This window comes from Pongo pygmaeus, chromosome 9 (genome assembly GCF_028885625.2).
Source record: "Pongo pygmaeus isolate AG05252 chromosome 9, NHGRI_mPonPyg2-v2.0_pri, whole genome shotgun sequence".
Taxonomy (NCBI): domain Eukaryota; kingdom Metazoa; phylum Chordata; class Mammalia; order Primates; family Hominidae; genus Pongo; species Pongo pygmaeus.
The window spans coordinates 123341850-123362817 of NC_072382.2; the positions used below are offsets into that span (position 1 = coordinate 123341850).

The following is a 20968-nucleotide window of genomic DNA, read 5'->3' on the forward strand; positions in this document are numbered from 1 at the left end:
CACTGATGTGATGTGATAAAAGTTCATCTTTGGAAGGATAAGTAGTGGGCAGAATGCGTTTGATGGAGAGAGACCAGAAGCAGGAACCAAGTCAGAGGCTTCTCTTTTAAATATTTTACCTTTGGCAACCCAGGGGCTCATTTACCCATTTGTACTGTAAGAACAGATTAATGGGAAGCTCTAGATACTCATTTAGCCAGTCATCCATGGGGCCTGTGCCCGGCTCCCCTGCCACTTCACCCAGAAAGCAACTTGTGAAATATCCAACTCATTAAACACATCTGGGCCCTGCAATCCTATAGACTACCCCCTTTGGCTGATAGAGGGTTATTTACAAAGCCTTTCCTTAATCGTTTTCCCTTGGCTTCAGAGGATACCTTTCACACCGAGGGAGAAGAGCTTATTTGCTGAATGGCAGATTTGGGAAAGCACTGGCCTCTCTGTGTCTTTTCTGCAAAAAATAAGGCCTATAAAGCCTCCTCTATCTCTCAGAGTTGCAGGAAGGTGTGATATTTGTGAGGGAATAGCCAAAGCCCTTTAAAAACATTAATGCTTGTTAACAGCATTGAAGCAGATAATGGAAAGGAGTTTATTACATATCTGGGTGGGATAGAAGATACTTCTTAGAATTAACAAGTTACAAGGAAATTGCCCAGACATAATTAGGCACAGTGGAAGCAGCGAGATACAAACCAGATGACCTCATATCCAAGAGTGAGGGACACAGGTGGCACAGCATTCCTCCTTGTGCCCTTGGGCTTGGTTTCTACTAAATGGACAAGCTGAATCTTGTATTGGCTCCGAGTTTTGAGAGGAATGAAGACCTGCATCTTTTGGGAGGCACCTGCTGCCCCCAGTGGCTTCCTCCCACCTAGCCCCTGAGCTCTGTTGCAGACTGCACAGTTATGCATGAAGTATGGAGCTGGCCCTGCCCTCCTCCCGGCTTGGTGTGAATGTCAACTGGGATTCACTTTCCAGAGACCCCGAGACCTACTTTCTGCTCCGTCGTCTCCCTGTTTCACCTGGCTCAGGTCTACACATGTCAGATGGAGCTGAGGCGTGGAGAGGAGGAACCAGAAAGATTTAAAACTCAGAGCCTGGGAGTCGAGAGAGGGGCTTATCTGTGCCTGCATGTGTGTCTCCCTTATCAAGGAGGTTGCCTGTGGAGGAGAGAGGTTCCCTTTTTCTAAGCAGGGCTGCAGGAGCGGGACCGCCGTGATTGAGTACTGCCATGTGGGGAGTTAAGTGAGGCACCCCGCCAGCTTCCAGGGAGCAGTGGATGCAGGAGGGTGTTGTCAGTGGGTTTCCCTCCCTCTTACACAGATTCCTCCAGCTGGGTGGCTGTCAGGCACTCAAGGTTTTGACGTGAATCCCTGCAGTCTTGTCATTTTGCATTCATCCCCTGCCTCCCACCACGAGCTCAATTACAGAGAAGAAATGGAGCCTCAAATAAGAGCTGCCAGGATGTCTAACGGCAGCATTGCTATTTGGCATTTCGTGCACGACAACCCCTCCCCCGTGGCAGGATTCTGTTCTGCCACATTTTACCTCCTGGGTCAGCCTTTCACTGCTCCTGAGAGCAGCCTGCCTTCCCCTCACCTTTCCTGGAGGGTGTTTCATGGGGTGCCAGGGATTGTGCTTAAGCACAGGAAATATCTACTTAGGAGAGGAAGAAAAATCTAATTCTATATCCATTCTAATGCCAGAAAGACATGAGGAATGATGAGGAAGAGAAGTGACATTTGTTTAGAGTGCATTATATTTACATCCTATTTAATAGGCTCTAGTTCCAAACTTGTTCCCTGGTTTATCTTCATACCAATGCTACCAAGTAAAGGCAGGTGAAGTAAGTTGTAGGTAGCGGACTCAATTCAAATCTAGTCTTTCTGGCTGGGCGTGGTGGCTCATGCCTGTAATCCCAGCACTTTGGGAGGCTGAGGCAGGCAGATCACTTGAGGCCAGGAGTTCGAGACCAGCCTGCCCAACATGGCAAAACCCCATCTGTACTAAAAATACAAAAATTAACTGGGGCTGGTGGTGGGTGCCTGTAATCCCAGCTACTCGGGAGGCTGAGGCTGGAGAAACTGCTTGAACCCGGGAGGCGGAGGTTGCAGTGAGCCGAGATTGCGCCACTGCACTCCAGCCTGGGCAACAGAGCGAGACTACATCTCAAAAAACAAAAAAACAAATATAGTCTCTCTGACTGTGATCTCAAGCACTAGGACACATTATCTTACCCAGTTTTACTGTTGAGAAAACTGAGCCGTAGGGAGATTAAAATTAATTTCCCCAGGAAGATGTAGAGCCACGATTTGATACCCAGTCTTGACCGACTTCAGACAGAGCCTATGTTCCTACTGTAGAATTCCACCTCCATGCTGCCTTTACCATCTGTACAATGAAGTGCTAACTTCTTGTGTGAAATTGAGCTTCTCTAATCGTAGTTTCATAGATAAAGGTATTTCTGTCACTTATTTAGGAAGACACTTTTCGCGTCTGAAGGGATCTTAGGAGGTCATCTAGCCTGTCTCTCTCTCCCCAACAGATGACAGTTTCTCACTTTTCCCAGTCCTGTTCCGATCTGGAAGCTGTCCACAGAAAGATATGCCCTTATCTCTCTTGGTTGTAAATTTCAAGCTCTCGTGCAATTTATTTCTTCTATAAGTCTAGGTTTAATTTCTGTTGCTACAATTAATATCTGCTTTCTTCTATTTTTTAATTGGTTTTCCAGTAGGATGTTTACATTTGTGGGAAATGAATTGTACCTAAGGAATATGTTGTCTTTCTCTCCCATTTTAGCTACCACCATCTGTGACCTGGACACCCAGTTTCGTTGCCAGGAGTCTGGGACTTGTATCCCACTGTCCTATAAATGTGACCTTGAGGATGACTGTGGAGACAACAGTGATGAAAGTCATTGTGGTAAGGGGACACCACATCCTGAAACCCTGCTCTGGAGAGGGGGGTCATTGTGCTGCCTCACGGGCTGTACTGGTGTATACTGGTTTTCTGATAGCCATCTCAGGATTTATGATATTCTAGCTGAATGGCTTTCTCCATCCACATGGTGGGGTTGAGTCATTTCTCTGTCCATTCTTAAAGAGCTTGTTTGCTGCTTTTCATGAAGATTCAGTTCGCTGGAGACACTTGATCCAGAGTTAATGGGACCCTAGATTCCCATTAACTCTGGATGAGACCCTAGATTCCCATTAACTCTGGATGAGACCCTAGATTCCCATTAACTCTGGATGGGACCCTAGATTCCCATTAACTCTGGATGGGATCCTGGATTCCCATTAACTCTGGATGGGACCCTGGATTCCCATTAACTCTGGATCAAGTGTCTCCAGCAGAACTGAATCCTCATGGTTCATGGTCAGAAAAGATGGAGCCTGGACTCAGCTCCTGTCACTTACTCTTAGATTAGCCTTTGTTTTCTAATCTGAAAAATGGGGAAATGGACCCTGCTTTGCCTTGGAGAGATGCTATAAGGATGAAAGGTGACAATAAGGAAGTAAATTTCTGAATGAATTCAGGGGGTTATTAACAGCTCTACAGGCTTGGCCCACATGTCTCAGTGGGTGTGAGATTAGCCTGCTGAAGACACAAATCTGCACCTCTGTGAACTGTTCTTTTTTTTTTTTAACAAATTTAATTCATTCAACTCTGTTATTATTAGAAGTTAGCAGATGGTATAGGCATTGAGTGAGCATCTGTTTTCTGAATGGACATTTTTATATTTAGAAAAACAGTGGGTTACAATTCCAAGGAATGACAGAGATTCTCTGGTCCAATCCTTTTAATTTCTACTTTCTAAAGTGACTGAGGTCTGTAGAGGTCAGGGGGCTTATTCAAGGTGACACAATTAGTTTGTGTCAGAATGGGGAACTGGAATCCATGTCTCCCGTTTTCTAATCCTCCACTATTTCTGTTGCACAGTACCTCCTTGTCAGTTTCATGAGACCCATCTTAGTTAACAGTCCCTGGTCCCAGACTCATAGTTGCTGACCACCGAAGGAGACATTATGCAATCAGCATGGTGTGCCAGATTGAGGCATGAGAGGGAAGTGAGAGTGGAGGCCAGACGCTGACCCAGACATGGTGATGAGTTGGCCAGGCCCTACTGGGCCCTCTCTCCCTGTCCACGGGGGGCAGGTCCAGCCACGCTGTGCTTATGCACATGGACACAGCCTGCTTGATTATGAGCAGGTGGTTTGACTCATAGCAGCTGAAATAAGGGGAGCAAGGGCAGCTTGTAAATCATCTCAATGCAAGTTAACCAGCAGATCAGAGCCTAGGCCATTTCCACACAGAAAATACCCCTAGCCTGGCTCTTGGAAGGTTTTTAAAAAATTCCCAGTTTTCCTTCTTCAAGTGCCTGAAAACATGTCCTTGGAATGTGCAACTATTTTCCCTTCGTCCCTGCCATTTCCTTCCCAGCACTCTTAGAAAGTTGAAATGTGTGGCTAGTTTTGCCCTAGTAAGAAGGAAACTCCACGTGGTTCCCTCTTTCTGGTATCATCAAGCTCACGTACTGGGCGCATGTTTGACCGTGAAGCAGTTTCAGCCCCCCGGATCCTCTGTTCATGGCTCATTCTTACTAGTTTGTCCTGAATTCATCCCAGGGTCCCAGTTAGCCCCTTCCTCTGATGCAGGTCCTCTTCGTAAGTTTCCAAACTCTTCCTCAAAAATATCTGATTTACTAGCTTTGCCATCAACAAGCCTCTTGGCGAGAATGACTGAGACGGCTGCCTTGGGCCCCACGCTTGGCTGCTCCTGTTTTCTGAGGCTCTGTAAACTCCATGTGAAAGTTCTATGCCACAGTCTATTCGGGCTGCGACAACAAAATACTTAGTGTAGATAATTTATAAACAATAGTATTTTGTTTCTCACAGTACTGGAGACTGGGAGGTCCAAGATTGAGGTGCCAACAGACTTATTGTCTAGTGAGGGCCTGTTCCTCATAGATGGTACCTTCACTGCAGCGTCAGATGGCACCTCTGCTTCTGGAAGGACTGCAGGGAAATGCTTCTATCTGTACGCAAGCGTGGCAGAAGGAGTGAACAGCTCCCTCCCACCTCTTTCATAAGGACACTAATCCTATTCATGAGGGCTCTGCCCCCATGACTTAATTACCTCACAAAGGCCCCATCTCTTAATAATATCACATTGGTGATTAAGTTTCAACATACGAATTTGAAGTTTCAACATATGAAGTATAAACTTTTGAATTTTCCTAGCCTCCAGAACCGAGAGAAATAAATTGCTATTGTTTATAAGCTCAGTCTATAGCATTCTGTGTTCATGGTATCACCAGGAGCTTTGAAGGCTGTTGCCCAGGCAGCCTCCTTCTCCTTCTTGGTCAAGCTCTGCTGGTTGGTTCGTACCAGGCCCCCACCCTTCTAGAGACAGCGCATCCACCCATGTCCCTGGAGCTCTGCCCACAGAAAGTCCCAAGTTATGTTTCCTCCATTTTGGGAGCTCAGCACTGATTTTACTCTCTCTGACTGAGCATCTCACGGTGATCAGCTCATGCAGACCTCTTGGCACTCCTTTTCTCAAACCACAGGCTGTGTCTGTAGGAGTCCTCTGTTTCTTGAAAGTTCTACTTCCTGGCCTCCTCTATCACTGCTTCCTAACCTTCTTCCCACCATAGCAAGCATAGAAAATAATATATGTGGAGAGCACTGGGATGAATGGACAAGGATGCTGTTGTCAAGAGGCAGGCAGCTCTAAGGGTCTGAGGGGGGGCTCAGAATCTCAGCACACCTGTAACCCATTTTCAGCACACTGACTGGAAGCTGCTAAATGACCTTATGTCCCTGGTAAAAGTCTCTTCGTTCATGGTCTCTATGGATCATTGGTGATCATGGGTCCATCTCCATCCTTTAAGAGAGCTTTGACACCAGAGACAAAATTCTGAACAAGCTTTTGTTCTCACCTCTCTGTTTATGGTCTCACCTGCAGAAATGCACCAGTGCCGGAGTGACGAGTACAACTGCAGTTCTGGCATGTGCATCCGCTCCTCCTGGGTATGTGACGGGGACAACGACTGCAGGGACTGGTCTGACGAAGCCAACTGTACTGGTCAGTACTTCCTGGACTCAGTTGACAGCACTCATCCGTTCATGCAGTGGTTAACATTATAGCTTTAAACGATCGGAAAATCTAGGCTCTGAGAATTAGCTTGGACCTTAGAAATCAGCGAGTTTCATGCTTCTCAAAGAGCTGGTCTTTGATGAGATAAGGAACCTGTGCCAGAATGTAAATCAACACCCTGCTTTCAACTGACTAAACAGTGTTCTGAGTGATATCGTTGATTTATGTTCTGGCTCAAGCTTCTTATTCATTCAGGACCAGTGTTAAACAGTTTTCAGACCAGCCCCTCAGCTGGGGTCCATACTTTGCGTAAGCACTGAACTAGTTCATGTTTTTTGAATGGAGCATCAGGGGGTTCCCCAGACAGTGAAAATGTAAACTGTGTTTGTACCCGTTTTGGGTAAGATTTTATTAAAAGTAAAGATGGAAACAACATGAATGTGCTAGGTGCTATAAGGTAGGGGTAATGTTCTCATTCTTTTGTTGGGTTCACTTATGTTCATTACATTATTTTTATGAATGAGTGGATGAATGGTGGCCATATATATTATGATGGGGTGGGGCAGACTGGGGGTGATAGGCAGTGGGTAATGCAAGGAGTTGAGAAGCTTGTGGAGAAATGAAAACAAATTCCATTTTATGATCATCACTTTGTACCCCATTGTAATTTGTCAAAAAAACAAAAATTAAGGAATTTTTGTTCCAGATTTTATTACTCACTGAGTAAATTTGCTCTACAGCCTCCTCGAGAAGCTGTTATTCAGTTCTGTCTTGAACCCCTCTAGTGATTTTGGACTAGGGAGATAAAGATGTTTCCTTTAAACATTTCATGGTAAGGACAGATCTGTTTTTACACTCGGATAATTCAGACTTCATTGTGTAATTCATTGTTGAGTCAACTTCTCAATTATCTGAAGCCAGCCATTAATCTTGTGAATTATTGGACTTTTAAATCTCATGTCTTAACCTCCTCTGCCCCCAGAGTATCCCAGCAATTCCTACACTGCCCGGCATCTGGTGGCTCAAAGCACGCCTACTAATTGGTAAAAGCAAATACAAAGAAGGTACATCTGTTATATCTCAAACCTAAGGATAAATAACTGTGCATTACGCTCTGGCTTAGACTTGCTTCCCCAAGGAGAGAGATGACCTCTTCTTTTACTCTTTTGTATTCTCTGCAGTGTCCAGCACATAATAGAGTACGTGCTCAGAGAACCTTTGTGGGTTGAGTAATTTTATGCAACTGCTTCCCTCCATTCGTTTTAGTTTGGAGGTGACCTCATATGGCCTTAAGGGAGTGAATGGATCTCTTCAAATGCCATATATATCACACGGGATATTCTGTGGTGTTACCAAATCCTGTTCGCTTGTAAAGTCCACCCATATTCTTTCCGGTGCAGCCTCTGTGTCTGCACTTCTGCTTCTGAAAAGACTGCAGGAAAATGCTTCTCTCTGTATATGAGCATGGCCTGCAGAAGGAGGAAGAACCGAGGCCCATAAAGGAGCTGCCGTTGGCATAAGAAACACGTGAATGCTGTTTGGAAGCTTGGGGTTTGGATGGATAATTAGTTAATAGATTAGAAGGGTGCACTTGGACATTGCAGTTTGTAAGTTGCAGTATGATTGAACATCTTGTTAACACAACTGCCTTACTCAAATTTGCATTTCAGCAGTGTGTGCCGGTCTTACAGAATGAATTGATAACTTCATTTCTATAGGCAAGCTTGTATAAACTCCTGGTTTTTTCTCTGATTTTCTTCCGGCAAGGCAAACTGGAGAAAACTTAGAGTCCTTGCTGCTCAACTGCAGGCTTGTTCCAAGGGCTGTTCTTCCAAACCTTTCAAGGATGATCCACCTTCTCTGTCATCTCAAAATAGATGGAGGTCAGATGTGAGCTCATGGTGATGTGTGTGTGGCATGACACCTCATTTTCAGACCTACTAAATTAAGCTGCGTACAGTGCCAAAAGAAATAGGTCAAGGTAGCTGACCTCCTGTTGGCATCAGCTTGGATGCGCACTCTGCTGTGCGTCCTCTTTGCTTTTCTTTTCCCCACTTTTACTTTCCACAGGGCTGTTTTCTTTATTCGCCTCAACCCACCGCTATTGTTTTTAAACGTATACATCTGATTTCTGTGTGTTTTTTTAGGACAATTACCTGTAGACATTTTATTTGTATTCTTAACATCTTTCCTCTCTCCTAGATATATGGGGACTTTAGAATTTGATCCAAATCTCTGCCTACAGTTCCAGTACTAAAATACCGAGTATTTTAAACACTAAATATTTAGTATTTTAGTTTTATATTAAAAAATCCTAAACTTCACTGTTACTCTTTTTAAATAACCACACTTCTGCATAGGCACACAGGTATTACCAACTACCTCTGTGTCTTGTTGCTAATGCCTCCCACCAATGTACATCCTTCAGGGGTTTTGCATCAGGAGTCTATGAGTGGCAAACTCTTTCAAGGTTTTGTTATTATAGACATATATTTAATCTTCAATCTTGAATTCAGATGGGTCTGGGTTTCTAAGCTTTTAGTAATTTTCCATATTTTCATAGAATTCTTCCATTTCTTCCTGGCCTCTTTTGTGTTGATTTGAATTCTGCTCTTAGTTGTCTGTTCAAATAATAACATTCTTTTCTTTCTAATTACCTGTAGGTTATATTGCTCTTAGTTTTACCTACCTAGGTGTGGAATTATTTTTGCTTATCCTGCTTGACACTTTGTTTGTTTTAAGATCTGAGAATTTTTCGAAAGACAACTCTGGGAAGTTACAGCTACTAACTCTCCAACTATACCTGTTGGCTACTTTCTCTGGTCTTGTCTTCAGCAGTTACTCTAAGCCATTCATTGGACTCCCTCATTCTGTTGGTCTCTTCCCTCCTGTTTTTATATTTGCTGTCTCTTTATGACTCTGTGCTAGGATCTGAGCAACTTCTCTAGATTTATCTTCCAGTTCAACAATTCTCTTTTCAGCTAACTCTAATCTGCTGTTTCACATACACATGGAGCTGTTTTTTTTATTTCCATGAGTATATGTTTGTATCTAGAATTTCTGTTTGGTTGTTTTTCAAATCTGCCTTTTATTTTTCAGTGTTCTTTTTTTTATACTTTATGTTTTTTCTTCTCTGTCATTAATCATTCAAGTTGTGATGATAGTCATTTTTTTCCTCATGCACTTACTTTTTTTTTGAGACAGGGTTTTTTTTTTGTCTCCCAGGCTGGAGGGTAGTGGTGCGATGACAGCTCACTGTAGCCTTGACCTCCTGGGCTCAATCCATCTTCCCGCCTTAGCTGGGACTACAGGCATGTGCCATCGTGCCTGGCTAATTTTTGTATGTTTTGTAGAGATGGGGTTTTGCCATATTGCCCAGGCTGGTTTCGAACTCCTGGGTGCAAGTGATCCTCTTACCTCGTCCTCTCAAAGTGCTGGGATTACAGGTATGAGCTACTGCACCTGGTCCCCTTCTCATACACTTTTTTTTTTTTTTTGAGACGGGGTCTCACTCTGTCGCCCAGGCTAGAGTGCAGTGGTGCGATCTTGGCTCACTGCATCCTCTGTCTCCCAGGTTCAAGCAATTCTTCTGCCTCAGCCTCACGAGTAGCTGGGACTACAGGTGTGCGCCAGCAGGCCTGGCTAATTTTTGTGTTTTCAGTAGAGATGGGGTTTTACCATGTTGGCCAAGTTTGTCTCTAACTCCTGATCTCAAAGCGATCCACCCTCGTCGGCCTCCCGAAGTGCTGGGATTACAGGTGTGAGCTACCACGCCTCATGCATTTCTTAATAGTCTAGTGCTTTGTAAGAAATAAGGCAGTACTTTCCCTGTTATAGTACTTATTTCATCCATTCTACTCTGCTCATGTCTGGTTAGTGCTTTTAATCAGGTGTTCCAGCAGGTCTTGATGAATCAAGAAAGTTCTGCCTGAGTCAAAGATTAAGTTGTAGGATATTGACCTATATTAGAAACTGATGTTAGATTTCCATGATTGTTTACCACATGAGTGTCACCATTCTTATAGTTACAATGAATCCTACCATGCAGAGGATTCTTTTTCTTCCCTAAATTCTTCAGGCTGGATTAAAGTCCATCTCTTCCATCCTTGTAATTAAAAAAAAAATTATGTATTAAGCATGCAGTATTTACCGGACACTCAAAATCAGAACTAGTAAGTTACTAAGAAAATAGAAAAATCTAGAAAAAGATAATGCGTTATGCATTCCAGCCATACCTGGCCACTTGAATGCAAACTGATGACTCTTTCTGAGCTCAGCTTCTGTGATAGAATCTGGAGATCTCAGCCATGCCTCCCAGAATTGTCATTTGGAAACTTCACTAGCACTCTGAAATGGTTTTCAACTAAAAATGAAATGCAGAAGGTGAATAATACTAGATTAGTATGGCAATCGGTTTAGGCAACTTTATATTTTATGAATGTGAGCAAGGTGTTGGTGAGGGATGTTTTGAAAGGCTGTCAGACTTGTGACACGAATAAATCAGAAGTATTCCAGGCGATGGCTGTTACTGGGGCAGAAACTCATGTAACATGCATGATACATTTATTCCTCTTATCAGGAATAAGTATAGTTTTTAAAGATGTTTAATGGATTCTGAGTGCCAAAGCTTGTAAATATTGAAACTTCTTATAGTTGTATATACATGTTGCCAAATACAGCCTTGGTCCTTGGAGAGCTGGGAAGACATAGATAATGAGCCACCACTTGTTTTAAAGTGGTTTGAAAAGTCAGATTCTTTGGATTTCTGACCATTGCAAAAAATAGCTCAAATGCAGTAAAATTCCTGAGGACATCATAAACCAATTTCCCCAGTCCTTGGGCAGCTTACTGCCAACTGTCTCAGTTGAATAGAAAACTATGGTTTGCTCTCAGCAACCCACTTCTGTGTGTTTTGTTTCTTTCTGTTGTGGTGTCATCCTCTCCACACAGTTAAACTAACAGAGAGCCCATCTATCTAGGTTCTATTATTTTATGCTGGTTTAAACAAGGCCAGTCCTGGCTTGCATTCAGCAGTGAACAGACACAAACAGCTTTCTGTTTCAGAGGAGGAAGAGGAAATCAGATGGAGAGGACCGTTAGGAGTGTTGGTTGGGTTGGAGGCACATATTATGCATTTGAACTAGTGTTTGACTGAGTTTTTGAGGTGGTTCTAAATGACTTCCAGGTGGCCTCAGCCCATGTGTGCAGAGGAGGCTGTTCATTTTTAACAGTGACTCTCTGTTTCACTAGCTTCTTTTTTGCTTTTAGTGATTATAGTGGACACCACATATTATTGGCTGGTAGATGTTGCTCTCAACTCTACAGAAAGACAATTTCAGGTTCTTAGGCCTGCTTTCTTTGTGATTTTGGATGACTCTTTTATATTCCTTTGGCCTAAGGTTTTTCACATTTGAAATTGGATTTTTTTTTTTTTTTAAGATTGTAATGTGTGGCCTTCCAGAACTTAGCAGGGCCCTTAGGTTTCACTGTAAGGATGGTGAATTTGAGATCACCACACAGTGGCTGCACCAGATCCAGGACTCCGTCTCCTGAGCACAGGCTGCCACTCCTTATTTCTCAGCATCTGGATGAGTAAGAGGACTTAGGTGAGAAGGCAAACTACCAGGGTATAGCAGAAGAAGTACAGGCTTGGGCCTTGGACTGCCTTGGTGTTACTACTTAATGATCTCCAATTTTCCTATTCTCTCTAAGCCTGTTTCTCATTTGTGAAAGGGGAACAATCCTCATACGTTGTCGTGAAGAGCAAGTGATTTTTTAACGTGTGCATCTGTCCCTGGGCAGTGGCCTGGGTCATGTTTATAAATCCATAGGCTCAAGTCCATGGAGGGAGCTGCCCAAGGTCAGCCCAAGTGCCCAATTCCCAGCCGAGGAGAAACCCAGGTGCTCCCACAGTTCAGACCTTATTCCTACCTTGTGCAAACCTCTTTTCAGCCCACCACCTTGGACAGTTGGCGGGGAATGGAGATGAGGGATGTGTGACTGTGTCTCTCTTCTCTGTTACAGCCATCTATCACACCTGTGAGGCCTCCAACTTCCAGTGCCGAAACGGGCACTGCATCCCCCAGCGGTGGGCGTGTGACGGGGATACGGACTGCCAGGATGGTTCCGATGAGGATCCAGTCAACTGTGGTAAATGCAAATTCCCCAGCTCCCTCCCTCAGCCTCCCTAGTGTCTGCTGTTCAGGAAGAGAGGCAACAGAGAGCCAGGGATGAAATGCTGTTCTCCTATGCCCGTATTTACACTCTGAAACCGAATAAGCCCATCTACTTTCTATGTTATATTGCCATATGATGTATCAGAGTATATTATATAGTCTTAAGAGTTGCAGGCAAGCAGTTTGCCCCACACACAAACTATATAAAATGCTGCCACGTAAACAAAATATATAAAATGTTTTTTGAAACCGAATATGTTTAAGGTTCTCTATCCTTTTGCCAAACGTTCCAAGTTTTCAGGGGATGTTAGTTGTCTACATGTTGTTATACATTCTACTCCTTAAGTAAAGATGTTTCTGCAACTCTATTTTTGTGTAGTAAGCATTTTCATGGAAGATGCATACTCACTTTATGCTACCATAACCTAGTTTACATGGTTGCTTCCTGGTTGGGTGTTTGAGGTTTTTAGATTTATACTGTTATGCTAGTACCACTATTCGTGTCCTTGGAAATGGCCTGATTTTTCTTTGAGATATTTTCTGAGAGGCGTTCTTCAGTATGGAGTTGTAAGGTGAAAGGTTCTGACCAGTTTTTGAGTCTCTCTGTTACCAAATTGGGTTTCCAAGGGATTACATCAAATGTGTCTCTACTAGTAATACATTGCATGTTTCCCCAAGTCTCCCTTGATATTAGATTTGTATCTTTTTAGTTGCTTCCGCTAATGTAATATGTGTTTGCCTCATGTAGTTTTGATTTATACATCTTTTAAAATACTTTTTCTACCTAGTGACATTAACCATTTCTCCAAATAGTGGTGCTTGTTTACTGTTTCTGTTTGATATCCTTTGGCTAATTTCCCAGAAATGATTACTTTTTACAGGATTAAAACACATTTTCATGCTTATACCTAATCCTCAAGGAACTATTCTACACAGAGCTCGGTTTGCAAAGGCTATGACTGCCTCATTAGAAGTGATTTTCTTTCTTTCTTTTTTTTTTGAGATAGGGTCTCACTCTGTCACCCAGGCTGGAGTATAGTAGTATGATTGTGGCTCACTGCAGCTTTGACCTCCTGGGCGCAAGCCATCTTCCTACTTCAGCCTCCTGAGTAGCTGGGACCACAGGGGTGGGCCACCACGCCCAGCTAATTTTTGTATTTTTTTGTAGAGATGAGGTTTTCGCCATATGGCTCAGGCTGGTCTCAAACTCCTGGGTTCAAGTGATCTGCCCACCTCGGCCTCCCAAAGTGCTGCGATTATAGGCATGAGCCACTGTGCCTGGCCAGAACTGATTTTCAAGTCCAATGCCTGGCAATAACTTTTTGCTCAGGAGAAAGGGTGACCTAGTACTAAAGATTCTGATCAAGATACCTTAGTTCTAGTTTAATTTCCCCTGGATCTGTTGTGAAACCTCAGGCTCTTAGCATTTCTAGGCAAACTTTCTCCAAAACAACTTTGCTTTAGAATTCCTCCAGAATTAAGGTGGTGAGTGATTTAAAGAGCTTTATGAAACTAGGATTTCATACTCAAGATGCATATTGTGCTTTTTCTATTCATTAAAGCTTTTCTTTTTCTTCTAAAAAATATTCTTAGGCCAGGTATGGTGGCTCACGCCTGTAATCCCAGCACTTTAGGAGGCTGAGGTGGGAGGATGGCTTGAGCCCAGGAATTTGAGATCAGCCTGGGCAACATGGCAAGACCTCATCTCTACAAAAATACAAAAATTAGCCAGGCACAGTGGCACACGCCTGTGGTCCCAGCTACTCAGGAGGCTGAGGTGGCAGGATTGCTTGAGTACGGGAGGTGGAGGCTGCAGTGAACTGTGATCGTGCCACTGCACTCCAGGTTGGGTGACAGAGCAAGAGTCTGCCTTTAAAAAAAAAAAAATATATATATATATATATGAAATACACACACACATCAAAATGGAAATGTTCAAAATGGAAAAGATACAAAAAGGTATAGAGTTAATCTCTCAGGTATGGGTTGATCTCCTCACCTGCCCAGTTCCCACTTTTTCCTAATAGGAAACCAAGTTGTATATTTTTTCAGAATATTTTTGTGCATATATAAACAAATTTAAGTATATTCTGTATTATTGTTCTATTACATACCCATAATGTTTAACTTTGCATGTTGTTTTGCACCTTGTTTTTTTCACAGAACTGTTTATCTAGGGCATAATTTTTATAGAGCACTTCTTGCATCTCTTTATAGCTGTCTGTGTTCCCGTGTACAGTAATTTATTAAACAGTCTGTTATTGATGGACTGTTTTCAATCTATTACACAGTTTTGCAATGCAACACTTGTGGGCGGCTTTCAACCTATTACAAACAGTGTTGTAATGCAACCCTTGTACTTACATTAAGTATAAGGTCGTAAACTTTTATTTACATTATTTTTTCAGTTGTGAAGTAGAATGCATTTCTACAAAAGTAGAATTACTGGATCAAAGTGTATGTACATTTGTCATTTTGCTAGTTATAGCCAAATTGCCCTCCCCAGTGGTGGTACCAATGCGTACTCCTGCATTGTGTGTGAGTGCCTGCCTGTTTCCTCCTCGTCATTCTTCTGTACTGTTGAATTCTATTTCAGAGAAGAAGTGCAATGGATTCCGCTGCCCAAATGGCACTTGCATCCCATCTAGCAAACATTGTGATGGTCTGCGTGATTGCTCTGATGGCTCCGATGAACAGCACTGCGGTGAGTTCATTCCTTGCCCCCAGGAAGCACTCAGGCATGGTGATTGTGAGTGAAGAGCATATATTGGACTAAATCCTTTCATTTCCTCAGTACCTGCTTGTGGTTAGCTTTTAACTGAGTTGATCCCCGAGTACTTGGCTAGAACTCTTGGAGGCTGATCGTGGCAGAGAGACATGGTTTGGTTAAAGGAGAGCAGGAAGGAAGAAAGCAGGGTTGGGGGTGATGGTGGGATTAGATCGAACTTCAGTGAAAGTTATTGTTTAGTTGAAATATGTTCTATTAATTGATCAGTTGTTTTAGATCGGCCACTTATTTCTACTTGATTGGTTTTGTTAGTGTTGCTTAGTATCACTGGGCGTAGAGTAGGGGTGGGTGGGTATTTTTAGGCCAGGTGACCCTTTTTATCTTCAGTTTTCTTTAGCCGCAGAAAGATTGCCTTGGGTCACTGGTGCTCATCCTTGGTTATATATTGGAATCACCTGGGGAGCTTTAAAACCTTCTGGTGCCTGGACCTTCCCCCCAGAGATTCTGATTTAATTAGCGTAGGTGTGGCTGGGGCGTTGGGACATTTATGGTGCTCCTGGTGATTCTGCTGTGCAGTGTGTCAGTGCAGGGAGTGGCAAACTAGCCTGTGGGCAAAATCCAATACCTAACCTGCTCTATTAAATGAAGTTTGATTTGCATACAGTAACTACTGTTTGTTTACATATTGTATATGGCTGCTCTCATGCTGTAGTGGTGGACCTGAGCAGTTGTGACAGAGTCTGTATGACCTGAAAACCCTGCAATAGTTGCTTTCTAGTTGTGGTAGTTGGGGTTAGTTGGGGTTCTCTAGAGGAATAGGACTAATAGGATATGCATATGTATATATATAGATTTATTTTAAGGAACCATCATGCAATTTTGGAGGCTGGCAAGTCCCAAATTTGCTAGGTGAGCCAGCAGGCTGGAGACCCAGGGACACACTGAGGCTATATAGTTCAAGTCCAAAGGCCGTCAGGCTGCAAACCTTGGAGAGAGCCAGTTGCAGTTCAGGTACGGAGGTCTCCTTGCTGTGTCCTCACATGGCCCTTTCTCTGTGTGGGCATTCCTGGTGTCTCTCTCTTCTCAAAGGACACGAATTCTTTTGAGTTTAGGCCCCATTCTTATGTTTTCATTTAACCTCCATTACCTTTTTAAAGGCCCTATCTCCAAATACAGTCAAATTGGGGATCAGGGCTTCAACATACAAATTTTGGGGGGAACACAGTGCATTCCATAATACTAGTTCCTTACAGAAAAATTTGCCTACCCCCGTATTAGAGAGTCAGTGTCTGTTAATCATGCTTGAGATCAGGGGGTTTGATGCCAGACAGCTCTGGATTTCACTTTTGGCCCCATCTTCATCAGCGGTGTACTCTTGGCAAAATACTTAATGCTACTGCCCTTGTTTTCTCATTTTGAATTAGCGACAATAAAATCTCTCCTAATGTTGTCTTGAGGGTTTAATGATGCACTTTATGTCAAGTGCTTTAGCTCTAGGCTTGGCAGAAAACAAGTGCTCAATAAATGGTGGCTTTTACTGTTGCTTCCTGAAGCCACGTCTGTACTCGTGTGCACTTGCCCAGGGCTAGAGGGCCCAGCCAGCCGCAGTGCTCATGGCCTCTTCCCCTCTCTGGATCCCTTACAGAGCCCCTCTGTACGCACTTCATGGACTTCGTGTGTAAGAACCGCCAGCAGTGCCTGTTCCACTCCATGGTCTGTGACGGAATCGTCCAGTGCCGTGATGGGTCCGATGAGGATGCGGCGTTTGCAGGATGCTGTGAGTTGGGGCAGGCAGGGGAGGTGACTCACGGTCACTAAAGAACTTGCATGGGGGTTTGGCCACCCTGAGGTTGTGTCTCTATTTAATAACTTACAGGTCTTGGTTGAGTGTCGAGGGTTTGGCCACCCTGGAGTTGCACCTCTATTTAGCTTACATGTCTAGGTTGAGCGTCCAAGCTTGCCTTTTCTGAGAAAGACTTTCTTTTGTTGCTTAAGGAATCCTGCTTTTCAGTCGTGGGTGTATGTATAAAGGGCAGGATGGCGAGTGACCAGGGTCTTGGCTCAAGGGTCGCTGAAAGTGAGAGGCCTGTCTTGCCAGTACTGTATCAGATGGCACTCCCAGCGTGCCGTAGCCCCTTACCCTGCTTCGATGATCCTCCCACAACTCGCTGCACTTTGGACCTGTCTATTCATTTTGCTGCTTGAGCTTCACAGGAGCAGGGGCTTGTTTTGTGCATTGCTATGGCCCTATCCTAAAACAGTGCCCTCCTTGGAGTAGCTCTTATATTTGTTTCCTGGAACTGCTGTAGCAAAGTACCACAGACCAAATGGCTCAAACAACAGAAATTTATTTCTTGCAAGCCTGGAAGCTAGCAGTCCAAGATCAAAGTGTCGGCAGGGCTGGGTTCCTCCGAGGCCTCTTTCCCTGGCCTCATAGACGGCTGCCTGGCTGCCTTCTCCCTGGTTCTTCACGCAGTCTTTCCTCTGTTTACATCTGTGTCTAAATTTCCTCTTCTGTAAGGACACCAGGCCTATTAGATTAGGGCCACCCAGATCACCTCATTCTAACTTTTCCATTTTCAAGCCCTTATCTCTAAATACAGTCCTGTTTGTGAGAGACTGGAGATTGGAACTTAAACACATGATTTTTGGGAGGATAAACTCAACGCATAACACGACTCGGTAAACATTCACGGAATGGATTAATTAACAAAGTGTGTGCTCTGTTTAGATTAGGTTTGGCTTTAGCTTTCAAGGCATGGTTTAGCCAGACAGTCCCTTGCCAGAACTCACTGCTGTTCCCCCTTGCTTCTGGGCGCACTGCTGCTTCGACCCCTCAGCATGGAAGTTCCTGGACTTCATGGATGTTTGTTCCCTCTGTAGCCCAAGATCCTGAGTTCCACAAGGTGTGTGATGAGTTCGGTTTCCAGTGTCAGAATGGAGTGTGCATCAGTTTGATTTGGAAGTGCGACGGGATGGATGATTGCGGCGATTATTCTGATGAAGCCAACTGCGGTAAGATGTCCAATCTGCCTCCTTGCATCCTAATCCTCTAGTTACAGTGATGCCTGCAGTTACAGGGACACTCACCGGCAACGCCACTGCAGACTTGGCCTTCCCGTAACTCAGCAGCAGTTGCTGCCAGTTCCTGAATACTCATATGAGGAGTTGCGTCTTGAAGGGGGCAGCTGGCACCCAGCAGGTGCTAGGGAAAAGTTTATTTGATCTCCTTTCCTTTCTGCAGTTGGGAAGACCACATTATGTATAAGGAAGGTGGTAGATAAGGAATTATGGTAAATATTATGGAGTGACCTCCCCCTAAAAGTGACAGGCCACAATGTAATAGTTATTGTCATGATTGGATTACCATCAATAGTTGTTTTATTCTTTTGGTAAAATGTCAGAATTAAAATTCAGGTGATCGTTCTCAGGATATTGTAGTATAGATCAGAGGAACATGGGTTAGGGGCTGGGAAGATGGGGTTTGTTTAGTTTGTAGGTGTATTTTTTGTTCCCCATTGGGTCCATGAAGCTGCCTTATCTGTTTATGGGTGGGAAATGTGGGTTGCCCTGGAACTTGGGTCTAGAGGAGGATGCATAGAGTTGGAGCCCTGTGTTCACACTGGTGCAGGGAAAGCAACTGATAATGTGGTTGATCTCCGCAGAAAACCCCACAGAAGCCCCAAACTGTTCCCGCTACTTCCAGTTTCGGTGTGAGAATGGCCACTGCATCCCCAACAGATGGAAATGCGACAGGGAGAACGACTGTGGGGACTGGTCTGATGAGAAGGATTGTGGAGGTAAGAGGCCCCTGAGGGGGCCTGGGTCAGCCCCATAACCAAGACACACCAGAATAGTTCCACCAGCTATGCAGGATGTGCCTGGCTGATTCCGTGTTTTGGGGGGCATATTTTTGTGAGAGGAGTGACTCAAATTTTTTCTGTTCCTCTTTCTCATTTTGAAATAAGTGTGGTTGGTTTCTCCTATTTCCAGCCTATTTATTCCGTATTTTCAGGGCAGAGTGAGAAGTCTAGAGCCTTCCTACTCAAAGTGTGGTTTGCAACCAGTAGCATCTGCATCTCCTTGGAACTTGTTAGAAATGCAGAATCTCTGACCTCACCCCAGACCTACAGAGTCAGAATCTGCATGCTAATAAGCCCCCAGGTCTTGTGTGCTCCACAGTGCATTTGAGGAGCACTCATGTGGAATGCAGACTTGCCCCTTTCCTTTCTGGCATTCTCATCTCTGAACCAGGTCGTGGGGTAGTTGCGGTTGAATTAACTGGAACACAATGCTTTGCCTCAGTAGGAATTCTCTTAGCCACCCTGTGCCTCCTCAGCCACCTGTTTCTTTCACCAGCCCCTGCAAAAGCAAACTTATCTGAATATTAGCCAAAATCAAATATAGTAAGTAAGGGAAATCTACTCCCCAAAAGGGAAAAGAATATTGCCTCTTCTGACAACCCATTATACATGATTTCTGGATTAGCTGCTGCTCAGAGCTGTGCCTGTCACTGGCCTCCCTCAGCAGGTACAGCTAAAACTAGGACATCCGTACTAGGTTTGGGACACATTTGGTCTAAGATCAAGCTGCTTCTAATGTTTTGGGTTTCCTTGCTTGGTGTTTTTCTCAGATTCACATATTCTTCCCTTCTCGACTCCTGGGCCCTCCACGTGTCTGCCCAATTACTACCGCTGCAGCAGTGGGACCTGCGTGATGGACACCTGGGTGTGTGACGGGTACCGAGATTGTGCAGATGGCTCTGACGAGGAAGCCTGCCCCTCGCTTGGTGAGTTCTGGCCCAGGTCCTCTCCTGTGGTACCTGCTATTGTGGAGAGGACCTTCTGGGGGTGCGCTCTGGGCACAACCCAACCGGGCCCCATGCCCTGCTGTCTGGGACTCTGCTGTGTGGCCAGGTTGCCTGTTACTAATGATGTACCTCCAGGCAAGGCTGATTTCTAGCATTTCTTCCTGGATCATAGATGCATAGGAAATTGGAATGGGAGCATCTCATCCTCTGTAACTGGCGTGTGTGTGTGTGTGTGTGTGTGTGTGTGTGTGTGTCTCATCCTCTGTAACTGGCGTGTGTGTGTGTGTGTGTGTGTGTGTGTGTGTGTGTGTGTGTGTGTGTGTGTGTGTGAAATTCTCTAGGGAGAGCGCCCAATTCAGCTTGCTAGTTGGCCGACCTGTCCAACTAAAAGAAGGGTAAGCACTGCCATCTAGTGGCTAAACTCAAAGAGGCAGCTGAAGGTCTGTAGTCACCGTATTGTTGGAGGTGGGGTAGTCCTTGAAATCCCATTTCCTGTGTGCTCTTAACAGCAGGTGGAACAGAGGTGAGGATCCTGTGTTCTTTCCTAAGCAGAAGTCTACTTCAAACTCAGTTATAATAGGAGAACAAATAATTTTTTGCATGCTTTGCATGATCTTTTCCCTTCTTCTGTGACCATGTTCATTCTATTGCTTCCTTGTTTAAAAACATCAAAATCCCAAACTTTAGTGAAACTAAAACATATAGGGATCTCCTGGATTCCCCCCAGAAATTCTGATTCTATGTTTTTTATAAAAAATTATAAAAATGAAATTTTTACTAGGGTGGTCTTTTTGCCATATTGAGTTTCCTCTCGTTCTCCTGTCTAGAAGATCAATTTTTGACAATTTCTATTTTCCAGGCCTTCTGTGAGCTGATTCCTCCTTGCCTGCCTGGATTCCTTACATCAGCCAAGCTAGGTTCCTGATCTTCTCCAGATAGACTTGCTTCTTTCCTGCCTGTGCACCTGCAGCAAGATTTTGCCCTTAGCAGGAACTCCTGTACCCTCAACCTTGTCTTCCTACTTTCCTTATCACTGAAACCCACCATCCATCAGTGCAAACAGAAGCATGGATTTTATAACAAAAGAGACCTTGATATATTAATATCATCAGAACTTCTCAAAATGTGGTGCAAAGACCACCCTAATGGAATCGC

At 44.2% G+C, this 20968-nt stretch overlaps 1 protein-coding gene across 8 annotated transcripts in view; it reads left to right on the forward strand.

Annotated features, from left to right (window-relative positions):
• Positions 1–20968, forward strand: part of SORL1 (sortilin related receptor 1) — a 180561-nt gene that overhangs the window by 119057 nt on the left and 40536 nt on the right. For all 8 annotated transcript variants that reach the window (XM_063671515.1, XM_063671516.1, XM_054441732.2 and 5 more), the window contains 8 exons: positions 2800–2922; positions 5968–6087; positions 12124–12249; positions 14872–14979; positions 16649–16780; positions 17887–18018; positions 18669–18803; positions 19637–19792. In XM_063671515.1, coding sequence (XP_063527585.1) covers positions 2800–2922; positions 5968–6087; positions 12124–12249; positions 14872–14979; positions 16649–16780; positions 17887–18018; positions 18669–18803; positions 19637–19792 — 1032 coding nt within the window. The remainder of the gene's footprint in view (positions 1–2799; positions 2923–5967; positions 6088–12123; positions 12250–14871; positions 14980–16648; positions 16781–17886; positions 18019–18668; positions 18804–19636; positions 19793–20968) is intronic.